The 24891-nt window shown below is 53.9% G+C and overlaps 1 protein-coding gene across 1 annotated transcript in view; it reads right to left on the minus strand.

Annotated features, from left to right (window-relative positions):
• The window catches only part of GLYR1 (glyoxylate reductase 1 homolog), a 30006-nt gene that overhangs the window by 3491 nt on the left and 1624 nt on the right, over positions 1-24891 (minus strand). Inside the window, exons 2-16 of the mRNA XM_004705847.2 lie at positions 24418-24654; positions 24148-24184; positions 23163-23242; positions 12147-12285; positions 11541-11780; positions 8715-8801; positions 7745-7801; positions 7212-7262; positions 7032-7105; positions 6315-6414; positions 2127-2237; positions 1446-1547; positions 930-1092; positions 528-707; positions 150-274 (exon numbers count right to left, since the gene is read on the minus strand). Coding sequence (XP_004705904.2) covers positions 150-274; positions 528-707; positions 930-1092; positions 1446-1547; positions 2127-2237; positions 6315-6414; positions 7032-7105; positions 7212-7262; positions 7745-7801; positions 8715-8801; positions 11541-11780; positions 12147-12285; positions 23163-23242; positions 24148-24184; positions 24418-24654 — 1783 coding nt within the window. The remainder of the gene's footprint in view (positions 1-149; positions 275-527; positions 708-929; positions 1093-1445; positions 1548-2126; positions 2238-6314; positions 6415-7031; positions 7106-7211; positions 7263-7744; positions 7802-8714; positions 8802-11540; positions 11781-12146; positions 12286-23162; positions 23243-24147; positions 24185-24417; positions 24655-24891) is intronic.

Below are 24891 nucleotides of genomic sequence, written 5' to 3' on the forward strand. Positions count from 1 at the left end.
GCACCCCATTGAGAAGTAAACCAAAGAACCCCTTTCTGAGCCAGCTAAAGGCCTCAGAAAGAAACTCCCCAAGCTGTTAAGTGTCCCCTTCGGACATGACATTGGTAAGTTGGTCAGGCAGACAGAGAGGTGCCTCCAGGAGCTGGTACCTCATTGGCTGCGGCGGCCATGGGAGTTGGGTGGTTGACAGCATCGCCCAGCGCGATAGCCAAGCGCAGGTCCTTCTGGATGTACTTCAGGTAGAAGTCCGGCTTGAAGTTCCCTTGGAGGATGTCTGAGGCAGAGAGGAAAGGCCACAGGCGGGCAGAAGTCTGCTGCAGTAGCAGGGCCAGCCTCCCCCTCAGCTCCCAAGCCCTTGGTCTGCCCCCACCCCCCCAGCTGAAGTCCTGGTCCTAGGGGCAGGATGGACAGACATGGAGAGGCCTTCTAACCCCTAGGAAACAGCAGCCTGCCCCTGCCCTACCCGCCTCCCCGGCCCCAACACGGACTACTAGGCCAATGTGCAGAGTGGCCCAAGACAATTTTACTTTGGCACTTCTGGTCCAGGAAGATGCTGGCCAACTGTCCCTGATTGAGGATGTCCAGGAGTGTCTGCTGGGACTGGCCTGTCACCTGGGCCAGAGTCAGGCCCTCAGCGATTGTGGCCATGAAGCTTCCCTGGACCATGTTCACAATCAGCATCATCTTGGCAGCGTTGCCGACCTCCCCTGCAGAAACAGAGGTCATTGCCCAGGAGCTCCACAAACAGGGGCCACCGGAGCCCCCAGCCCTGGAGTCCCATCTATACAACTAGGGGAGGCCCCACGCACCGGCCCGAGGGGACTGGTTCTTCCTCCTTGCAGGTCAGGAGATACCTCCCCCGGGACCCCAGTGGTGGTCAGCTTGGTCTAGGCGTGGGCAGATGCAGCACGCCGTGGGTGGCCCATTACCTAGGAAGAAGGAGGTCTTCCCCATGGCCTGGAAGCAGCTGCTGCAGTCCTCATATAAGCCCCTGTCCCCGGCTGCTAAGATCACCAGCATGCCGTCGTTAGAGAGCTGCTGGTTCCCTGAGACGGGGGCTTCTAGAAAGCGTCCCCCTCTGGACACAATCACCTGGAAAGGAAGGTCAGAACTCCTGGAAGCCCCGGCATTTGAGGCAGGGGACACATGGGGCAGGAAGCAGGGGCCCTCCAGTATGGCCTCTCACCAAGGGACATGGCTTCTCATCACACCAAAATAGGCCAAAGGACTGATGTTCCAGAGCTGGTCACAGGCTGGACGGCCCACTATGCTTTACAGATGCACAAACCACTGACCCTGTGTCTCCAGACACTAGCTTCACCGCCCTCTGCCTGGCACTGCCCTTCCCGACTCGGGCCACTGTGGGGGCCCATGCTGGATTGGCCACTCTGTCCAGGGATCCCACTGAAAGGGGAGTGAAGGGGCTGCCCAAACCAGGGGGCTACCTGAGCCAGCTCGGTGACTGTGTCTGCATCCACTGTCGACATGTCCACGTAGCATTTCCCGGGGCGAATCCCTTGCAGCACTCCACTGGGGCCCAGCACCAGCTGTGGGGACAGGGAGAAGCAATAGCCCAGGCTCCCGGCAAGCCTCCCACCCCAACTCAGCAGCCTTGTGGGCCCTTTGCCCAATGAGTAGCTGCCGCTGAGACTGCAAAGGGAAGAGCAATGAAAGGAGCAAGGGTAAGTAAAGTATTGCAGAATGTTTCCTTATCATCTTCAAACTGAATACGTGCTTGTGTGTGTTTCTATTCATGAAAAATTGTCCAAGTAAGGAAGCCGGTGTTTATTTTTTCTGGCTTCTCTGGGTTAGAAGTCCATTTCCTCCCGGTCTGAACTTTAGAACAAACATACGGCACGAGTGTGACACAAGAACTTGGCACGTGGACCAAAAGGACGCTTGGGCCCGGCACGTGCAGGGCCTCAGGAGGACAAGACTTCTTTACACAGCTTTCTGGGCCCTGGTGGCTCACAGCCACTGCTCTGAGTAAGGAAGGCTGAGGTCTGCTGGCCCTGACGGGAACGCAGCCTGCTGCTGAGGAAGCTTGCTTTGTGTGCAGAGGACAAGGGAGGGGCAGGTGGCCCACAGCAGAGGCTTGTGGCGGCTGGGGTGGGGGTAATCCTTACATCCTTGGCTGCCTTTGGGTCCGACACGCAGGCGAAGGTGATGTCACAGGTCGACACGACTTCAGCGGGGGTCCTTCCTAGGCGGGCCCCCTCCTGGATGAACAAATCACACTGCAAAAGTCACAGATGCCAACATGAGCCGCAGGCTGTGCACAATAAACATGCCAGCCAGGCTGGGCACTCAGGGACCACCCCTCACCGTGTCCTGAGGTGGGCAGGGCAGGCTGACACTAAGAGCCGGGTCCCAGAGCTGCTTGGGGCCTTTGAGAGGGAAGGGGTTCTGGTGGCTGGGCCCACCTGCTGCTTCTCTGCTGTTTGGAGAACACAGCACAAGGCACCCCCCCTACTCCCAGAAGCTTTCCTCACTGGGAGGGGGCTTCCTGGGGGCTGAAAGTGCTAGCCTTTCCCAATAATTAAGGTTGCCCAGGACATCCTGCGACAAAACAGCACCTTAGTCTTTTATTCTCCCCCACACCCCCCACCCCCGACATTTAGCCAGGTAACAAGAATAAGTGTCTGCCATCGGTCAATCCTTGCATTGTGTATGCCTCACATTCACTCACACTGCTGCCACCTTCAGGGAGCCCTGGCGGTGCGGTGGGTTACGTACTAGACTGCTAACTGCAAGGTCAGCAGTTCAAAAGCTCCAGTTGCTCCATAGGAGAAAGTGGAGGCTATCTACTCCTGCAAAGAGTTATATATAGCCTTGGCAGCCCACAGGGGCAGTTCTATCCTGTCCTACCTACCTACCAGGGCACTCTGGGCTCAAGGGCAGTGAGTTTGGTCTGATTCTGGTCCAGCCTTTGGTTAGACTGCTGTTGATAGAGGAGACCTGCCAGCTCTCCACTCAGACACACCTCCACTGGAGTATGACACACCAACAGACACCTTTGCGTATCAAACTTCTCTTCTCTCCTTCTGGGGGTGGTCTCCACAGAAGGAAACCTGGAGGAGGCTCAAGCTCGGATGACACTAACACAGATGGCTGCCCACATGGGGCAGGGACAGTCCATAATGAGTCTCAGCAGGTTTCCAATGACGCCACTTCAGAACCACTCACAGGCCCGCACACACACACTGCAGACGTTGCCGATGTGATCACTTGGGCAGCCCAAACCTGGTTTGGCGCCCCCTTTGTATCTCTGCGTGCTGTGTACCTCCTCCTGGGAGTGGTGGTGCCTGAGTGACTGGGAGACGTGCTCACCCAGGCGCAGAAAGCCCTCTTTGCTGCTCAGCCTGGGTTGGCGTGGGGTGTGTGGGACTCTGCTTGTGTGCTTATGAAGACTTAAGGGAATACGCTCTTTTCTTTTGATGACTCTTCTTGAAAGCATGACCTGAGTGAGTCACTGCACTCAGTGGCAGGGACAGAGATGAATATCCCCCCAAGTTGCTTCCTAACCGAGCCCAGTGTAGTGACCAACCCTCTATTCGGCTTGACTGATTTGCAGGGATGCTGGTTTGGCCTGAGTGAGTCCTAGGCGGTCTGTCTGATGTCTGTTGGCCCTAAAGGCTTTTTAGTGCTCTGTAAACCTTCCCCTGTGAGATGTCGGCGAGTGGGGTCAGATCCATAGGGATCCCATGCAGCACAGAATAAACCACCCCACCCCGGTCCTGCGCGTGCTCACAACTGTTCTTATGTTGAACCCACTGTGGCAGCCACAGTGCCTGTCCCTCTCAGCCAGGGCCTTCCTCTCTTTCCCTGCCCCTTAACTTCACCAAGCAGGATGCCCTTCTCCAGGGACTGGGCTCCCCTGACAACCTGTCCAAAATGCGTGAGAAACAGTCTTGTTGTCTGCTCTTCGAAAGTGCATTCTGGCTGACTATGGTATTTCTGATATTCTTCACCAGCACCATAATTCAAACACAATTCCTCCTTGGTCATCCTTATTCAATGTTCAATTTCCACATGCATAGAGGTGACTGGGTCAGATGCACATTAGTCCTCAAAGTGACATCGACGCTCCTCCAACACTTTAAAGAGATCTTGGGCAGAATTACCCAACGAAACCTTCACCTAATTAGCAATGAAGTTTAAAAAAAGTTTCTTGTTTTATTATTCTAAGGACCTCTGGTAGCACTGTCAGATAAGCATTCAACTGCTAACTTCAAGGTTTGCTGTTCAAACCCACCAGCTGCTCCTTAGAACAAAGATGAGGGTGTCTGCATCCAAAAAGATTTACAGCCTGGGAAACCCTATACAAGGTCACTATGAATTGGAATTCACTTGGTGGGGGTGGTTAATGTATTATTCCACATGAACCAGAGAAAAATTTTTTGTCAGTGCCCTTAAAGAAAATGACCTGCAATTGTCACCGAGTTCACCGCAGCAGGCTGGTAAAAGCTAACGAGAACTCGAGGAGCGGAGGGGGCAGTGTTGGACTGCACCGATTGTCTACTGCCCCCGAAGGACACACTGCTGGCTAAATGGCACAGACTTCTGGGCTGCTGAGTCCTCGCTGCAGCTCTCCACTTGCCCTCCTTACCACTGGGGCTTCCCCACAGCAGGGGCACTTACAAGCCAGGGAAACCATCTGACCCTGCCACCCACCGGCCGTGGGCAACAGGAGTACCTGCACTGTGAGGCAGCCACCACTGGGGCCTCACTGAGCCTGACACCACCCTCCTCTGCTCAGCCCTCAGCACCCTTTCTCCCTCGTGACTTTGGGAAATGACTTTTGGCAGCTAAGTGAGTTTCTGCCTTTGCCTAGGAGCTCCTACTTAGTGGGTGTCAGCAGCTCTGCCACTCTTGCTGGGTGTTGGCAACTGCCTGACTGCTGTACTGTGCCTGCACTGGGTGCCCACCATCCCAGAGTCACCTAGGCCTGCGGGGTGGATGAAGCCACGGCCCGCCCTGCTACACCTGTGTGCTGTCCAGGGCCACCCTGCCCCAGCCTCCTGAGGCCTTTTAAATGTAATAAAAACCATAAATAAAATTACTTTAGCCAGGTCTCAGCTCCTTGTGACTCGTGGCTGCAACAGTGGGCAGCCGAGAGAGCCACGGAATGTTTTAGAGCAGTGGTTCTCAACCTTCCTAATGCCTCAACCCTTTAAAACAGTTCCTCATGTTGCGGTGACCCTCAACCATAAAATTATTTTCGTTGCTGCTTCATAACTGTAATTTTGCTACTGTTATGGATCGGGCGACCCCTGTGAAAGGGTCCTTCACTCCCACAGGGTCGCGATCCCCAGGTTGAGAACTGCAGTTCCAGAGGGTAGTGCTGTTCAACAGACACAGGGACACTGCGGCCACGGACAGGAACAATGCAGCTCTATCTATGCACACCACGCGTGTGCACGCGCTCGTCACAACCGGGTGTTCGCCAGCATGCCAGTCAGAAACTATCACCACCAGAGCTCCAGTTCATCCCTGCATAGGCCGATGTCACACATCTCCATCAGCGACTTGTCTTGAGCCTCTACAGCAGGCATTCAGCAGTAAGGCTTCCTAGAGGGGCTCAAATGCTCACCCCTTTCAATGTGCTTGCTCAAAGTTTTAGGAACCAAAAGACACCGGGTGGGGGGCAGGGAGACAGGACGGGGACATCGCCGTCACATTATACAAGGTCTGGGTTGCAGAGTGGGTAGCATAAGCAGGCAGTGTTGAGTTGAACATTGATCCCTTGGCACCACTCTTCCAGCCTTTTCTTGAGCCTCTGCGACCATCCTGTGTCCTTTTAGAGTCTCTATCCAGATGGCTCCACGGAGGCCCCTAGCCTTCTAAGCTGACTTCCTGCCTTGCATTCCACTGGCCCAGCAGGTCCCTGTTTTGATTGGACTGTTTTGTGGAAGGTATCCTGAGACCATACAAACCCGTTTCTGGGGGAACCAGGTGTAGACCACGTGTTTGAGATCTGGAATGCTAGCAGGAAGACTGAATGACTCACCTGCAAGTATTTGCATATGCGTGAAAGGTGGAGGAACGGGCACAAACACCTAACAGTAGCTACCTCAGGTAACAGATCAGCAAGGAATGAGCATTTTCCTGTCACTCTGTATCTCTGGGGATCTTTCTATGCAGTCTCCAATAACAATCCACACCCTATTCAGAAAGTTCACAGAAAAATGAATGGAGAGAATGGAATCTTCCATCACCTTCCCGAAGCCCTGCGTGAACTGACACTGTTACCTGCTCTGACTAAGGGCAGGGCACCTAGCCACCCAGCCCCAGGCCCCACCCGGGGGACTCACCTTCTCTGCAGTCCGGTTCCAGACTGTCACCGTGTGGCCCATTTTTAGCAAGTTGGAGACGATGCCACTTCCCATGAGGCCAAGGCCCAAAAATCCTATCCTGAAACAGAGTGAGGCTGTCGGTGTGGTACCCCACTGCCCAGCTGCGTCTATACAACTTGGCCTTGGCCATTTCCCATCGTGCCATTGTCAATGGCCCGTTTCCAGACCAGCAGCTGGCTCAGCAGCCCAGGGGTGGGGCTTCAGATCCACCCCAGGATCAGGACTTGGCAGCCCAGACTCACAGTCGAACTTGAGCTTCTACCTCCTGCTCTGGACCCTGTTTTCCCAACTCCATACCTGGCCTGCGAGGGCCTCCCCGCCCCCACTGCTCCTGCGGACATAGGCAATGGCCTCATCCCACAGCCTCTGCCAGCACTCCTTTCTAGTGGCCCCTTTCTCCAGGCCTCCCCAGGGACTGTCCCTCTGCTACAGGTCTACTCCCACCCTAAGACCATACAGGATCTGCTGGGTTTCTGGGCGAGCATGTGGTGTTCACGTCAGACGTGGAGTCTCTCAGCTCTAGCAACCCAATGGTTGCTTGTCCACTTGCACCTCGCATTGTCTTTTGACTCCATACAGCTACTGTCATCTTTTCAAATGGCCCCTGTCCCTGGAGGCTAGCACAATTCCTAAGGAAGAGCCCACTCCTCAAGTGCACCTCGGCGCAGGGCGTACTTTTTGTCAGTTGGCGTGACACTGCCGTTGACTGCGGTGCTGTCAGCCGCCTGGATGGAGGTGGAGCCGGTCTCCTGGGGGGGGGGAAGAAGGGAAAAGGAATCACAGCATGGGGCCAGCTGCCTATGGGTGGGCACCAGGTGAGACATGCAGACCTAGGGCGCTGCGAACCCCACCTACCTCTTCACATATCTTCAACTTCTTTGTGATGGCCTGGTAACAGACAGTTGGCTGAGGAGGGAAAAGATGGCGGGTTACACACCAAGCTCTAAGAGGGTTTCGTAGGAATTCCCCCTTACAGGACCCTCCTGAGTGCAGAGAGCATTTCCTGACCTGGCTGGACCCACAGTAGACAGTCCCATCACATACCAGTTTGGTGTCAAGTCCAAATAACACACTGGTGACTCAAAATTACACTGAGCACCTCACTGTCCACAGCTTGGCCCATTTCCCAAGCCACACGCCCTGGTTACAGAGCAAATCATCATAAAAGTAGGCCGAGCATCCAGATCTAGCCACCCCAAAGCCCAAAGTGCCCTGTGGCCCCCAGCAGAGCTTCCCTCAGGTTCCTAAGCCTGTCATTTTCCCGCCGCCACACCTTTCTCCTGGGGAGTAGTTGGTTTTGAGCTGGCTCCCTGTGGTTAGCAGCCCCGTGTGCTACCAGATTTACTCCTCAGCCCTCTCTCTCAGGCCCCAGCCCCAGCACCGCTCACCTTCTCGGTCTGGCTGAGCAGGAAGTGATGGAAATGAGGGTCTGCATCTCTCACAGGCTGAAACCAGAAAGTGGTCATGTGAAACAAACAAGCTCTCATGAAAGGTCACTCCTGCCCTGCCTGTCACCCGAGACTCCTCAGGCATCTGCCTTCTCTTTTGTTGCCATCTGGAATTGCTGCCCCACTGGCCGGAATCCCCTACACATTGCCGGTGTCCCAGAGGGTACACTGCTTCGTGTGAGTTACGTCAACCACCATGTGAGAGGAGAGAAACAGGATGCTTCCTGGCACTGCTTTAGCTCAGTGCACACGTTGTTCAGAGAACCCTGCAGACACAGCAAGACTAATTCTGGGAGCTCTCCCACTTTTAGGGGCTGCCTCTGTCCGGTCTCAGAGCCTGAGTGGCCCACCTTATGGTCTAGACCAGTGGTTCTCAACCTCCCTAATGCTGTGACCCGTTAATACAGTTCATGTTGTGGTGACCCCCCAGTCATAAAATTATTTTCATTGCTACTTCATAACTGTAATTTTGCTACTTGTTATAAATTGGGTGAACCCCGTGAAAGGGTTATTCGACCCCCAAAAGGGTCATGACCCACAGGCTGAGAACCATGGGTCTAGATAGAAGTGCCTTCCCATCATGCCCGGCAACAGGGTGAAAGGGCAGCAGCGGCTCTGGGAAGGAAGACACAGGCAGAGAGAAGAGCCCAAAAGCATTCAGTGGGGGAAAATTCTGCAGTACGACCTCACCGTTATTAAGCCCCGCCCCTTGTTCTCTTTCAGAACAAAACTGTGCATTACGTAACTGCTGAGTGGGCGTCCCCTAGGGTCTGGGATCGGTGATGTCAAACCCAACAGCGACGGCCCTGGACCTACACACTCAGAAAGCCTTTCCCGAGGGAAAGGCAGGGCCTCATGCAGAGAGGGAGGCAGCTGGGCCGGCATGAGAGGGCATTACCTCACTCATTACCTCACTGGCAGTCGGCTGCCACTTAAATGCAGCCATCGGTCCAGCCATCATGCCTTTCACGGTACTAGACTCGGGCACGGTGAGATCCTGCAGAAGGGAAATTCAGAGTTAAGACGCTCGTGTCAGGGTACACCCGATGGCTGCCCATTAACAGAGGGCAAGGGCATGCCTTCTAGCCACACCTCATCATCAGGGAGTGCCTCCTGCCCCCGACTCTGTAATGTCCCCAATGAGGGGCAGAGAAAATCCCTGCGGCTCAAAAAACAGATCTGGCTTCAGAAAGCGTGGGCATTGGTGGGCACCTCTGAGTCACCCCAGTGTACTCCTGGTCCCCCCCACCAAATATTCAACCACTGTCTTCCCAAAGGTCTTGAGGCCACCATGTTCCCAGGCTCTGCCGCTCCTCAGCTCACTAGTACCCCTCACTCTAGCACCTCTCAGACCCTTTTCTTCCTAGCATGCACCTGGGGCACTCTCTTGCTCCAAGACCCTGCTATTTAAATGTCACTGTATTAGAGCAGAAGATGTCCTAGTGGCACTGTGGTTACTTGTCGGATAGACGAGGCTGGCTGGCCCTATAAAAAGGCTCAGCCTTGAAAGCCAAGTCGTTGCGAGTCAGGTCATCTGGATGGCAGTTACATGATCTCAGAATGGGCTGCTACTTCTAAGACCAGCCACTCCCTGGGGGACGCTACGGCTGTTTGCTCCCATAACCACCTGCTCATGGAAGTCTTGTGTAGGTGGGGGTCACTGTGAGGGGGCTGCGGTGGACACTAGCAGCTCTGTGGGTTACAGTGGCCTTAGCCCAGCTCTTTGCAGGCCCCTGCCCAAGGCAGAGCCAGGACCACATCCGCTGCAGGAGGAGCACGCGCAGAGTTCGCTCAAAACCTTGCCCGAGGGCACAGGATAGGTGGACTAGAACCTAGTGACTCTGGCTCTGGGATCTGTAGGTCTCAGGAGAAGTTTGATGAAAGCCAGTGTTTTGCTAGCCTTGTCCACTCAAGGGGTATGCCCGGCGCACAGCAGGCACCAAAGTCCACTCAAGAGGCAGACAGGAGACCCCTGTCTGTCATGTGACTGCCTGAGCACGGAGGCACTCAGTCGGTGTTAGTAGAAGAGGCGCCCTGTGAGGTTTCTGAGGCTGGAAATTTCACCGGAAGCAGACTGCTGCATCCTTCTCTAGCAGCATGGGTGCTGGGTTCGAACCACCAACCAAGTTCTTCACTACTGCACCACCAGGGCTCCCTGTTAACTCAAGAGTCCCAGAAAGAACAGTGGCCCAGGTGTCCTGCGATGACTTGGGGGGCGTCTCATCTCTGTGCTGTCTGGGAGCACTCACTGGCAACACATCACCATGGAGACCTCAAAGGCAACAGGTGTGACTGAAGAGCCAGTGTTCAACTGCATGGGATTAAAATTCACCTTAGTAGGCATGGTCCTGTGGGGCCAGGTGGGCTGGGGAAGGACGGAGGGCCAGCTGGCAGGAAGCCCAGTCCTGCTCTCGGCCCTGTCTGGACCTCTGAAGGGAGGCTCTGCGTCCAGAGCTGCAAAAGGAAGAGCCCAGAGGGAGAAGCGCTGGCTTGCCTGCCCATAGTAGGTCGGGGCCAGTCTACACCTAACCACCTCTCACATCCATCAGTCCTCCCCTGTGCCCCCCATGAGGCTAGCACCTGGGGCCCTGTCTGCTGACTAAATTGTGTAACCTTCCTGATTCAGAGTTCAACCCCCAGGAGGAGAGCCTTCTCTGGCCCCCAGGAAATGTCTAGCCTACAGGGATTTTTTTTTTTTTTAGCCATACTGTTTTTTTCAAAATTCGAACTGGCTTCTAACATTTAAAATTGGATGATTTTTACAGGATCTGTATTTCTAGCCTCTCTCAAGAAAAAACAGACAATCTGCCAACGTCGGCTGGAACCCTGTAGACAGTACCCCAACATCCACAGGCTGCCAGCGTGTGCCTGTGCCTCCGCCTCCCCCACTCCCACCCGAGGCTTCGGGAACCTCAGGCGGCCCTCCTGCTGCTCATGAGTTTTGTCTCCAGAGCTGATGTCATCCAGCCTCCCTGGGTGTCTAGACATCACTTCAAATTCCTCCTGGCCACAGACGGGCACGCTTCCTGGTCCGCTCTCCCCATAAGCCACCCTGCGTGGTTCTAAGAGAGTCCTGGGCTGGCTGTCACCTTTACAAGCCTCGTTCTCGGCCTGCCTCCTGACCTTGTACCCAGAGGTGGCCCTCACATGCTCCTCTCAGTGCAGCTCCCGGGCATGGCCTTCTTATTGGCTGGCTCTTCTGCAACTCTCTGGGGTGCTCTACAGTACCACCCAGGCAACAAGCGCTGCTCTTAGCCCACCTGGACAACCATTCAGACGGACCGTCACACAGCTGGAGGGCCCCCAGGCTCTGCCACCAGTCACTGCCTGCTCTGACCCTCCACTCTCCTTAGCACTGGAGGGCACGCGAGCTGGCAGGCGATTCTGACCCACTGCGACCCTATGGGACAGAGCAGCACCGCCTTTCCGAAAACAGACTGCCTCAGCTTTTTCCTACGGAGTGGCCGAAGGGTTCATGTGCTGACTTGTGGTAGGTAGCAGGCCAGTGCACCACTAGGGTGCCCTCCTTGTCCTGAAGGCACCCACCTTGACCATGACCGTGGGTGAGCTGCCTCCCCCCGCCCCCCACAGCCCTTCCTGGAGCACAGAGCTGGCTGGAGTCTGTGATGGTTTAGGGCCCGTGTTCCTGCTGCCTGAGGTCTGTGGGGTTCTGGGGCTGCACTGAGTCCAGTGAGCGAAGGCCCCCAAATGGAGGCTGAGGTGAACCCGGACCCACCTTCTCATCCTTTGGGGGGCGCCCCCGCTTGCGGGGACTCTGCTCGTGGGCTCTCTTCAGGGGGGACCTGGAGCCTCTCTCGGAGGAGCCCGAGGACACCCTCTTCTTGCTGTCCCCTGCGCCCTTCTTCACCTTCCCCTCCGCCAGCTTTCGCTTCTCGTCCCCAGCGCCCGCCCGGCTCTTCTCCTCGCTGCTGGAATTCCGCCGGCTCTTGTCGTCAGCAGAGGCGTGGGAGGACGTCTGTGGGTGCAGTGAGATGGTGATGACCCATCAGCCCCATGGACAGGGCAGGCCTGTTAGGGGCACCTCACTGCAGTCTGGGGGAACAGGGATGCTCTCAGTTTACTGACCTTTGGGGAAGCTTTGAGAAAAACCAGGCCACTTGCCTATGCTACCAGGAACTGGGCCCTGGGCACACAGTGCCTCCCCAAGGCCACTCCTACCCTCTGTGCTGTCCTGGGCTGCTCTCCCGAAAGTGAGTCACCAGCCAACCCAATAGAACTTGGGTCCCACAGTGGTGGAGTTGTGCTTTCTGCTTGGCTTTTCATAGGGCCCACGGCTTTCCGAGCCTGAAGACACTGGCCTGGCGCAGGCAGGGCCCCTCACCTGGTCTTTCCCCTTGGCCCTTCGAAGAAACTCCTCCACAGCGTCCACGGCCTGCTGGAACCGCTTGCCCTTGTTGATCTTGACCATCTCCTCCTTGTGTGCGTGGTAGGGCTTGAGCTGCTCCACTTTGATCCAGGCACTGAGACAAGAGATAGGGGCTAGCCATACTACATTGGCCCCAACCACCCCAAACTTGGGAGCCTGAAAAGGGACTTTCTTGAAACCAGCAAGGCAGACCCACCAGCACAGCACAGAGCAGAACACCCCCCAGTAAGACCATTTAGATGGAGCCTCCCCAACGTTGCATCCATTTACAGCCTTCAGGGCATGACCACCTGCACCCACCTGTTCAGAGCAGAGAGGTGGCGCTGCTGCCCGGGAGCATCCAAGGACAAACGGCTGCACATGGGCCCCTGGGCAGCAGCAAGAAGTGAGACCCAGGGATAGAACCAGGGCTGAAGGCCTGCAGCACTGTCTCCCTCCGCTCTCTAGGATATGCGCAGCCACCCCGCCTCAGTTTGCTTGTACCAATTACATCCCTGGTGACTAAACCACAGTCTATAACCCCAGCTGTGGCATGAGGGCTGCGATCACTGACGGGGCCATACAGACAAGTGTCTGCACCCTGGGCATTTACCGCCCAGCCCTTCTGGGACTGCAGGTGGCTAGCTCCAGGACTTCTGGTCAACCCTCCTAGCCAGGCCCACACTGTTGAATGCAACTGGCTTCGGGGCTTCTCTCCTGGTGGTCGGCTCTCAAATGGCCAGGCTGAGGCTTGGTTTCCCCTGCACTGCTCACTTGATGCACGGTGTCAACCTAGGAAAGCGAGAGGCTCTCTTCTCCTGGGAGTCCACAGCAAGTCTCTGCACACTGACCGTGCTGATGAGCTGCCTGCTGGGAGCTGTACTGGGGGGTGCGAGGCTGGGTCTGCAGGAGCACAGCAGCCCAGGCCCTTGGCCCGGGAGCTGAGACAGTGCCTCAGGACAGGGCAGGCCCTCAGCCTGGGAGTGCGAGATGGAGCGCCAGGAACCAGCAGGCTGTCTACCTTGGTCAGCAAGATGCTGCCACCCTGTGAGCTCCCTGTGAGCTCAGCAGACATTCTCTCCAACACTTCAGGTCTGCGGTGGTGAAGAGCCAGGGACTCACGGAGGAGAACCGAATCCAATGTCCATCCTTCCGTCTGGCCAAGCGGGCCAGCAAAGTTGGTGGCACTCGGGAGACCAGGGCTTAGCGCAGAGGCCGTGAAGGCATGAATCCCCATGAGAAGGCGGGAGATAGGACTGAAGATCTCCAGACTCCCTCATTGGGCCCGATCCAGCCTGTCCCTCCACACCCTGCGCCCACACTAACCTATGGTTCAGAACAGGTGGGAGGGAGCACACTGGGGAGGCTTGGCGTTTTGTACAAGTGTTCTACGTGGTGTCTTTAGACAGAACCATGCGGGAAAAACCCCACCCTCCCTCAAAGCTGAAACCTGGGGTCCTCCTGTGCTGTTTCCTCGGTGCTGCTTTCTCTGAATGGCGGGGATCAACACTAGAAACACAACCTCAGGGAGAATACTGACAAGACACATTCATTTCCTTAGCACCTACAGAGAGCAAACGAGCAGAAAACAGCCATGTCCCAACAGCACAGCAAAAAAAAAAAAAGACCAAACGCTAGCCCATCACATCAGAGCTCCAACATCAGCCATTTAGGTCAGCACAGAGGGACAGCACTTTCTCTGAGCAGCGGCGCCACAAACCTGTCTTTCTCAGCCTCCCAATGCAGCGCTCATCTCCAACCCACTGAGGCATAGCTGCCTGGGTGGGCTCAGCCTGGGGCGTAGAAAACAACCCCCAAGCTCAGGACCAGTTTCAAGGGACATCAAATCTAGGTCAACCGGCACCACACAGTCCACAAAGACAATGGTCTACCTCCTACTCCAGCCAGTAGCAACTGGGCTCTTCAAAGCTGGTGAGTAGCACTCTATATGCAACCACTGGTCTCTTTCAGTCTAGACGCAGTGGTTCTCAACCTGTGGGTTCCGACCCCTTAGGGGGGGCGTGTCAAACGACCCTTTCACAGGGATCACTCGATTTATAACAACAATTTATAGCAACAAAAATAATGTTATGGTTGGGGGGTCACCACACATGAGGAACTGTATTAAAGAGTCGTGGCGTTAGGAAGGTGGAGAACCACTGGTCTAGAGGTAAGAAGAATGGCGACAATCAAAGATGCAAAGAAATAATTAGGCCTAAGGGCCAATGGACCAGGTGACCCCTAGCCTGTGGGACCTGAGAGCAGAAGACCTAGGTAGTACGAGGCCACCGCGGCTGACAGTCTGGATGGGATCACAGGGGCGGTCCTGGGTGGGAGGGGGAAATGTGGAACAAACCTCAAAATCATTAAAAAAGAACAGGCTTTATAGCCATAGAGACTGGTGGAGCCCTAAGACTATGGCTCTGCGTCATCCTGCAGGCTGGAACTGAGCTCACCCCCCTGGCTCACCCTCAAACAAAACAAATAACAAATAGGACAGGAACCCCGGGCAGAGAGGGCTGCCGGGCAGGGGCAGGGGCTGCTCAAAAAGCCCCACTTTGGATGGTCTCAGGGCTTCCTGGCTGCTTTGTAAAGACTGGGCCACCTCTTCCTGGACTTTGTGGTCACGTGTGATCTCCCTCCTGGCTGCTAGGCCACAGCAGCTCCTCCTGCCGAGTAGACCCCACTCAGCCAGGCCTGGCTGCAGCAGGCCTTGATGTGAGCCACCAGGAGGTGAAATAAGGCACGTGGTCAGGAGAGCCAGGTCGCAGAGGGTGTCTCGGAGGTTACCCGGCAGACTCGGAACAGTGCACAGCTGTGATCCATGCAGAAACCAGGAAAGGGCGCACCTGTGCCTTGATCAGGCGCCCAACCTCGCTGGGCCGACACCCCTGACTGAGCAGGCTGACCCAGGGGACCAAGGCAAAGGGAACCACTTTATTTCTTAACCATAAACATGCAGAAACCCACTGTCACCATGTGGATTCCAACTCCTACTCACTTAAAGGACACAGGAGAGCTGTCCCTGCCTGGACCACTGACCACCAGCTTAGCAGCTGCGCTTTACCCTCCAGAAGCACGGTTACCTCTATGAGCAAGGAGGCTCTGCTCTCTAGTGCAGACCATGCTGCCTGCCCATACGGCCCCCTAAGCTGGCCCAGGCTTGCTCCACTCCAGGTGGGAACTGCTACCTGGCTGCTGGTGGAACTGTCTGTCACCTGTGAATGGCAGCACACTCAGTCTGGCATCTCGATCCATCTATGGCTTGTGTATATGCCAACAACCCTGAAACCACCCCCGGGCCACTCACAACACCCACAGTCACAAACCCGACTGAGGTTCTGATCTGTTTACCCTGCAGAGAAAACCCTGTCAGTCATCACACTGCAGATGCCTGGGAATCTCCTCACTGCCCTTCCAAGGAGCTGACTCCAAGCTGGCACAGAGCAGTGCTCTCCTGGGGAAGAAATGCCTTGTGAGTTGGGGGTGGGGGGTGGGGAGGGGGAGGAAAGACCAATGCAACAAGCAAGGATGAGCTGTGACAGCGAGGTTTGTGTCCCTGCCTGGATGGTTTAGGGCAGCAGTTCTCAACCTGTGGGTCGTGACCCCTTTGGGGGTGGGTGGGTCCAACGACCCTTTCACAGGCGTCACCCAATTCAGCAGTAGCAAAATTATAGTTATGAAGTAGCCACGAAAGTAACTTTATGGTTGGGGGGTCACCACAACATGAGGAATTGTGTTTAAGGGTCGTGGCATTTGGAAGGCTGAGAACCACTGGGCTAAGCAGTATTTGGTAACTAAGTTTTGAGCTTGCCTCCCTGGGAAAAAGGCTGAGGGTCATTAAGGGCCCAAGTCCAACTTATTCAGAACCAAAAGCATCAAGTAAGGGAGAAAAAGCAAAACAAGACTGCCCCCAAAGTTCTCAGTTTCAAACAGCGAGAACCCTACAGACACCAACACACACACTGGCAGGGCAGGTAGAGCTAGACATCTGATACCAAGAGGTGGTTGCTTTCCAAGGAGCACACACTACGGTCGACTCCTTTCTGACTCACGGCCACCCTCTAGGACACAGAACTGCTCCTGAGGGTTTCTGAGGCTGCAAATCTCTGCGGGAGTAAACAGCTTCACCTTTCTCCCGAGGAGCCGCTGGTGGCGGGTTTGAACTGCCGACCTTGTGGCTAGCAGCCCAATGCTTAACCCACACCACCACCACACCCCTAGTGCTGGCACAGGCTTTCAAGAGCACTGCTTGCACTGCCCACATGGCCAGCCATGCCTCCAAGGTGCCAGTTCCCTGCTGTGACACCTGCCAATGGAGCTAACCCATCAGTCTAGAGTGTAGTTGCTAGAAGGGCAGGAGCTGGAGGAAGCACAAGTCCCCATTCTCTCTGGACCAGCCATTGTCCCACCCTGGCATAGGGACACGGTTGTCCCCGACAGCCCTCACTATGCACTGGGCTCAGCTCCACAGCCATTACCCGGCTGCTGCCGGTGTAAGGTATCAGGAAAGTAGGTCAGGCAGGTGCCAGGTTTCAAGAGGTGGTGTGGACAGGAAATGAGATGGAGGGGGGTGGTGGGCAGCACCTCACAGGATCTTGAGCTGCTGCTATGTCCTCATTGTTAACTGCCATCTCTGATGTTATACAGCTGGAAGGTGATCAGCTGGGAGCCTGGGTGCCTTCCCACTAAAATCCCTAAACCAGCGGTTCTCAACCTTTTAAAAAAAATCCTTTTATTGGGGGCTCGTACAACTTTTACCACAACCCATACACACATCCATTGTGTCAAGCACCTTTGTACATTTGTTGCCCTCATCATTCTCAAAACATTTGCTTTCCGTTCTCAACCTTTCTAATGCTGCGACCCTTTCATACAGTTCCTCATGTTGTGGTGACCCCCAACCATAAAGTGATTTTTGTTGCTACATCACTGTAATTTTACTACTGTTATGAACCGGGCAACCCCTGTGAAAAGGTTGTTCGACCCCCAGAGGTCTTGACCCACAGGTTGAGAACCACTGCCCTAAACCCTCAACCTCTCAGTTCAAAATAAGAAGCGGGCAGCTATGCCACCACGTCTTGAAAGGGCTGTTAGCTACGGCGCCTTTCAGTCCTGGTCCCTCACTGGAGGGCAGGCCAGTGACCTGGAAGTTTACCTCTGTATTCCTATGAAAACAGGTCTGACGGGGGCTGTGGGCAGCTAAACCTGGCTGCCTTACTAAGCCCTCCCCACCTCGCCAGTTCGTCTCTTTCTCAGGCTGGAGTGTTAACACCAGCACAGCTTGTAAGCGGGCTTGGGAGGGGCAGGGAGACAGGCAGGGCTATTCTCTCGGAGACACAGCCACGTGTGCCTGGTGTTAGGAGCTACCTTTCTGAGGCTTCAGGAAGAGCCGTGGTGGAGCAGCATGGTAGTTCTAAGGCTGACCGCTGACCTATCCTGGCACTCTCGGGGCTGCGGGCAGTGTATGCTTCTAGGCCCTACCTATCTCCTCAGTCCAGGGTCCAGCAACGGACTGAGCCCCACCCCAGGAGGTGCCTGCCAGAAGTGACAGCCAACAGTGAAGGCGGGGTCTAGACCAGCCTCTTCTGTTACCCCACAGAAACTACTTCTCATCCCTGAAAAAGCCCACTGGGCATCTTTGGGGCCTTCACAGATCTGTCCAACGCAGGCGAGAGGAGCTGGAGTCAAAATTTGAGCAGGTCTCCAAGCCAGCCAGCCAGCCAGCCAGCACTGACCTTCTGCAGGCCCCAGCTGTCTGCCAGACCTGAGCTCAGTCTACAATCTCAGCTTTCCCACGGCTTCACAACCTCAGGCCCTTTGGGAGCATGGCATGCGTTCCAGGAGGCATTCCTGGCTAGGCCCACCCCATGTCACATCCCTGGAAAGTGTGTTTTGCTCTTGGTCAGAGGCACCTGCCGGGCCGACCAGCTCTGTGATGCTGCTCCCTCCTCCCCTCTTATACGACCCCACTGTACCCTCTCCTCACACTGGCTGCACACCTGTCGGCACACCAGGCCACCATCTCCATGAGTGATCCCCCAGTATGTGGACAGGGATAGAGGGGTGAGGATATGTGAGTCGTCTGTCCAAATCACCAGGTTGGAAGCAAACCAAGAGCTCACCTTCCAAGGTCCCCTGATGGCACTGCAGACTGTATAAAAGCAGATGAAATTCCTAAAAATATACATACAAACTTCAACAAGATTGTGGGAAAATGGAATTTCTTAGCTGTAACCAAACACCTCAAGGAAATGAGTTGCTGGGCCTGGGTTTTGAGGATCCCACTGTCATGGGCATAACACAGTATACACAGGCAGTACTGTACGTCCCACTTTGCTGACTAGCAACGGGGATCTTAAAAGTGTGTGAGCAACTACTACTCTCTCTACCTGTGCTTAACAAGTAGGAGTGAGAAAACCGGAGACTCAAGGCAACAAGGCCAAAGGACTTGTGCCTCATGTGAGCTTGTCTCCATGGTCTGCCATGAGCCCAGAGAACTAGGTGGTGCCCAGCTACCACAACCAGCTGCTCTGAAACGGATCACAGCAGGAAGTCCTGAAAAGAATGGGAGAAACACGGACTCAAAACCACCACAAGAGCAGGCATATTGATCTGCTAAGTGATGCGAGAGTGATGTTTCCCGAAGTGGCTAATACCACTGCCCTCCCGGGGGCACTGAAAAGATCAAGGATCTAATGGGGTTGCAAAGCAGCTATGCCTTATCCTAGATTATAGGCTACAGTACCAAAGTGTCTCTTTGCCAGGGGGCATGGAGCAATAGGTCAAATAAATTTGGGAAGCTATGCCCTTTTGGACTGACAAAAGAACAGATCTCTGTTGGAAGAAGTACAGCCAGAATGCTCCTTAGAAGCAAGGATGGTGGTGAGACTTTGTCCCTGAGAAAGACATGTTTGGAACCGTGGAGGGGCAGCAGAAAAGAGGACGGCACTTGACAAGATGGAATGACCCAGTGGCCGTGACAAGGGGCTCACACATACTGTGAGGGTGGCACAGCACCGGGCTGCGAGTCAGAAGGACACGGTGGAACGTAACAACAACCACCTGCCTTAGACTGTTACACTTCAGGCCAGAGCACAGCGACTCCATGGCCCAACTTTCAGTGAGATGATGGGATAACATCAGGATGCAGGCACTCCTCAGGCCAACCGACCAAGAGAGACTGCAAGGGTAGCAACTGCCCAGGGAGAAGGCTCCGGAGGTGGGGAGGGGCAGGAAATGAGGACTACCGGGGGCCAGCACAGGGAGGAAGTGGGAAGAGTTCAGTTATATAGTCAATGTCACTGAACAACATGCGCGTGAACAGTTGACTATAAAACACATTTGCTCTATGAAACTTTGACCTAAGCCACAACAAAAAGGTCAAAAAGAGAATGATGACAACTTGCCTCCACACTTCTCCCTGAGAACTGGCCTCCCGTCCCAGGGAGACCCTCACCTTCCACAGCACACCTCACTTAGCACTCCCCAAAGAGTACACTTCAAAACAAAACAAAACCTGAAGGTTGGTGGCAACCCTGTGCAGAGCATGTCCATCGGGGTCATTTCCCCAACCCTTTTGTGTTCCCTTCATGTCCCCCTTTGGCCAGTCTCACAGTGTTTCCAAATTTGCCATGTTATCACCCATGTCGTAGACCACCCAAACCAAACCCACCACACTGAGGGAACTCTGGCTCACTGTGAGACTAAAACTGCCCCGCTGGGTTTCCAAGGCTGGGGCCTTTATGGGAGCACACAGGCTCATTGTTCTCCACTGGAGCAGCTAGTGGGTTTGAACTAGTGACCTACCGTTAGTAACCAAGTCTCCTTAGTCATCTATAGTCTAATATCACATCTCAATGCCCCGAGGAGCCAGAATACTCATGACTCATTGTATTGCCAGGGACTGGGACCGAACCCACAATGCCTCCGAGGTCTGCCTGTTTCCTTTCTCAGAGTTAGATGCCTACCCGCAAACAGATAACATGCTAATCACGGGGTGCCTTCCTTTGTGTTTTTTTAATGTAGAACTTTTTCCCAAGGGAGCTTAAAAGGCTGAAAGACACCCATCTAGCAGATGCCCCACACCTACTACGCTCTTGAGCCCCCAAAGAGCCTGTCAGTTAGAAAGCTGGTCACTGTCCCGTCCCTGCCCACCGACACCATCAGGCAGAGGATCTGTGTCTGTGAGCTCATCCTTCATCCCAAGCTTTACCGGTTTGCCTGGTGAGGTGCAAAAGTGCGTGCTCCTCCAATGTTCTGTGACCTATGTCACCTCAGTGAGCAAGAAAAAGAGGAAGCTACTGTGGGAGATGAACTGCACAGTGGTGACAAGCAAGGGCTCAAACCTGGAAACACCATGAGGTGGTGCAGGACTGGGTAGTGCTGCTTTCTGTTGTATCTGGATTGGAAAAGACTCCACAGCACCCACCACCACCACCAACACGCCAACTCTCTCTTACAGTTTCCTCTTACCTTCTGCTTTGATCTTAAAAAAAAAAAAATCCTACGAAAACAATGGCTTTAACCATCTCTAATCTGATTCCATCCCCCCTCTCCCAATCCCCCACTGTTGTTTCAGACCAGGGGAATCCTTCATTTAGGCAACCCAGTTTGGGCCAACTATACTGCCTGTTGCTCTCCATCAATTTCTCTCTCCTGGAATCTTTTCATGGTACCTGCCCAGAGGAACAGAGGAAGGAACTCGGGAAGAAGAAATGGAACATGTGGCCAACCGTTTCTAAGAACAACTGCCTCCTTTGCCACAAGATCAGAAGAATTGGATGGTGCCCAGTATCATCAGTGAGCATTTTGATCCAAGATTCTGTAGATGGATCCTGATGAAAAGGGGGAAGGAATATGCAGAACAGAGTTGAAAATTCCCATGGATCCTAGACTTTCTGGAGCCACAGAGGTTGCATGAGCCCCCCTCAAATGATTGCCTTAAGATGATCTTTAAACTGTTGAAGTCTTCTCAAACTTTAAGTTTATCTTCACTGGTAGAGAATGCCTGCCTTGGGCTCTCTCAAGATCTAGCCAGGTCAGGCCAAACCACAGAGACAGTAACCGGATTGCTGGATTCTTGGAGGTATAGCAGAGGAGGATGGGGGAAAACCTGAAGGCTAAGAGACAAGGAGTACAAGAAAGATGAAAATGTTCTAAAATTTGCTTTGATAAAGATTGCACAATTCTTCTGGATAGGATTGAACTACTGACTTATAGGACTGGTGGATTATGTGCCAATAAAACTCTTTAAAAAAAATCTGCCTAGGGGCAAACTGATAACAACTACGGAAAAGTCTAGACAGGAAACTTCATGGGCAGTGAGTTTATGCTAACCGAGGAGAAATATTCAGAAAGGATGGTTGTATAACTTGCACGTCACCCACATTGCAGTCGTACTTGTAGGAAGGGCTGGAATGCTGTCAGTACTGCTGTGGCAGCAATCAGTCCCCGGCACCACTCACTCTGCCTCTGAGGTTTATGTTCTGACTAGGCATCTGAGCTGCTGGGAGACGGCAACTGTGCTACTCGCTTTCCCAGGAGCACCAGGGTGAAGCGCGGCAGACTGCAGGTGAGTCACCCACACTGGTTTTACACATCAGGATCATCTTTCTGATGGAATTCACGTACTGCAAGGACAGTCTCTTCCGGAGTGTCTTTGGCTCTTACAGCTCTGGCCGCCAACTCCCAGCAGATCTTGCTACAGACAGCAAACCTGCTAAGAAGTTGGGTTAAGATAAAGAGCTCAAGACTGCGCCTAGCTTACAGGTTTGTCTACATTGTTAAGATAAACATGCTGTGAAACACTAACCAAAGGACTCCGGCATATAGGTGAAGAACAAATCTTGTAACAATTTTCATGTCTATTGTCATACGCAGGAAAAGAATCCTGCTGCTACAGTGTGTTAGGAGTTGGGCTGCTAACCAAGAGGCTAGTTCAAATTAATCTGCTGCTCCTTGGGAGAAAGAGGAGGCTTTCTGCTCACACAGATTCACAGGCTCAGAAACCACAGGTGCAGTTTGACTGTCCTTCAGGGTCACTATGGGCCGGAATCATTTTGACGGCAGGATGATTTTGGCTATTATATACTGCTTTCCAGAAAAGCCTATTAACCAACTACTCTTAAGGGATTCTAGTGGCATACTGGGTTAACTGTAAGGTCAGAGGCTGAGACTCACCAGCTGCTCCTCAGGAGACTGATGAGGCTGTCTGCCCCTATGGCCTGCTTCCCTGAAGATCACAGCCTTAGCAGCCCTGTGGGGTAGCTTTACCCTAAAGTCCGAGGGGGTTGCTATGAGTCAGAATCAACTCCCTGGCCAGGGGCTGATTGATCAGAATAGGAAAGTCAAGAGACCTTTTCTAAACCCAAAGCCACATTTCCCTGTAAGACTCCTAAGTAGAAATAAGTACAAATACTTAACAGAGATTGCCTCACTAGCTGACTCAGGCCACCCAACTCGATGAGAGACGAGAAAGTGATACACAAGAGCCCAAGCTATGCATGTGCTCCCCTCCCAGTGACCGCTTACTCCGAACCCACCCAGAAGCTCCACACGATGGGGCCTGGTTTCCTCAAGGCTAGGACAGCTCTGGCGAAAAAACTTCATTGTTACAACGCTGGGGCAAATCCCCTAGTTTTACAAACGAGAACAGAATTAAACAATCACTTGTATTAAGAGAAACCAAATTCACTGCCTACCCCATGCCTAAACCACAGTGACGGATAAGTCACCAAAGGGAACTTGACCATGGCTTTTGTCACAAGAACTGACCAAGGGGGTGGGTAAAGAGAGCTCGAGAAACTATCTGAGTCTGGTCAGCCCATTCAGAAGTTCAACCACAGCCCCGCCCCGGGCAATTTCTGCCATAAGCAGAGCAACTTCCACTTGTTAGAAGCCAGCACAGACCCCTAGAATATTCTCCCAGCGGCTCTGCCCTCGAGGCGCTGCAGACAAAGGCAGGACAGAGTTCCGGGAAGAGCTACTCACTGATCTTCGGTCCCAAAAAACTTGACAAAGAAGCATTTCTTGCCACGTGGTTTCTTCAAGTCTTTGGGTGGATTGACGATCTGGGGTAGAAAAGGTAGGAAAAGATTTCATAACAGTGCAGCCCACTAAAGTAACTCCCTACAGTGCTGTCAGTAAGGAAAACAAAATCGAGTGCCATGTATAAAAAAAGAACCCAGCGTGTAGTATAGGTCCAGATCTGGCACTTCTGTGCCGAGCTTTGTGAAAACATGAGTTATTCTAGATGTTCCCTCTAGCTAGCGGTGGCCCAAGAGCCCATGGACAGCGGTGGCCTCGTTTAAAAGCAGCTCAGACTCAGACCAACACCTCTCCACCAACGTAACGCTCGTGTCACACTCATCGTTGAAGAGATGGCGAGGGCACGCTTCAGTCTTAAGAGAGGCAGGGAAAATGCCACATCACAGAGACAGCCTGAAGACGTCCACTTGGCTCCAAGCAGAACTATGAAAAGCGGAACATTTGGGAAGCTGTGATGGACCGCCCGCCACGTGCAGGATCCGGAATGCCAACTTTTCTAAAGATGCTTTGGAGCAGCACATATGGCAGAATGGGGAGAAGGTTTAAACTTAGTTGAGACAAAAATAGACTGACTTTTTACTAACCTACATTTAGATGTCTCTCTCCCTAAAATTCCACCCTGCCCCTTAAAAGGTTCAATTGAAACATAAGTGAAATTCAAGTTGGGACTGATTTCCAGGGTTAAAAACAACAAAACAAAACAAAAAGCCATCAGGAATCTTGAATCTCTGACTCAAGAAATAAGCATTTCCTGCAGGTCACAGGTTTATGCCGTTCTTTGTAAATCTCATACTACACTCGTTTGAAAGAGTGTTAAACGGGCTGAGATTTACTCAGTGAAGGCTAGAAACATTCCTTCCTTCCTTCATTCCCCGCTTCCCCAAACCCACCCTTGGCTGTCTTCCTCCTACAGCAGCCAGACACTCACCTTTCCTGGCCAAGGAGGATACCTGCCGAGTTTCCCCCTAGAGAAAACACAGAGTCAGCAGTTGCCCAGGAAAGCCAGTCCATCTCCTCCAACCCACTCACCCTGCAGTGTGTTTTCCTAAAGCTCTGCGGGCACCCTGAAGTGCTGGAACAGAAACAGCCCAAGTGAGGGGGGTGGTGGGACGGGGGTGGGGGCGACGGTGCTGCATCTGGATTCCAAGGCTGGCAGGAGGGCAGCGCTCCTTTGGAATCGAAAATTGTACACGCATACCTAAGGTCAGCGCGTTCTCCCGGCGACAAGGGCCATCCAACAACAAAACCATCAAGAGCCACTTGTCTAGTGCCTTCGGGAGAGCGGGGTGGGCGGGCAGTTTCCTCTGTCCATCCAGACCAACTTCCCAGTCCGGAGTCGGATCTAAATCCCCAGAATGAAGCCTTCCTCTGGGGACAGAAACGACGCCACGCAGCTCGAGGGAGGCGGCCACAGTCCGTCTCGGAGGGCGGTTGGCTGGGACACAGAAGACCATCGAGGCACGCAGTGGTCACTGTCCAGCCATCTGCTGCCAAGGAGTGCCCCCTCCATTTCTTCGCGCGGCAGGTTTCGGCCTCCCCGGCCGAGCAGCCAGCACAGACCGGTACGGACCGGCCTGTCCCGGCGAGTTGGCCTCGCCAGCACCCGGTTTTCGGCGCGCCCCAGCTAGATCCCCGGGACCAGGCGGCCGCAGAAGCCGCACGGCGCAGGCGG

This window comes from Echinops telfairi, unplaced genomic scaffold (genome assembly GCF_000313985.2).
Source record: "Echinops telfairi isolate 266 unplaced genomic scaffold, ASM31398v2 ScPeMD7_5;HRSCAF=22, whole genome shotgun sequence".
NCBI lineage: Eukaryota > Metazoa > Chordata > Mammalia > Afrosoricida > Tenrecidae > Echinops > Echinops telfairi.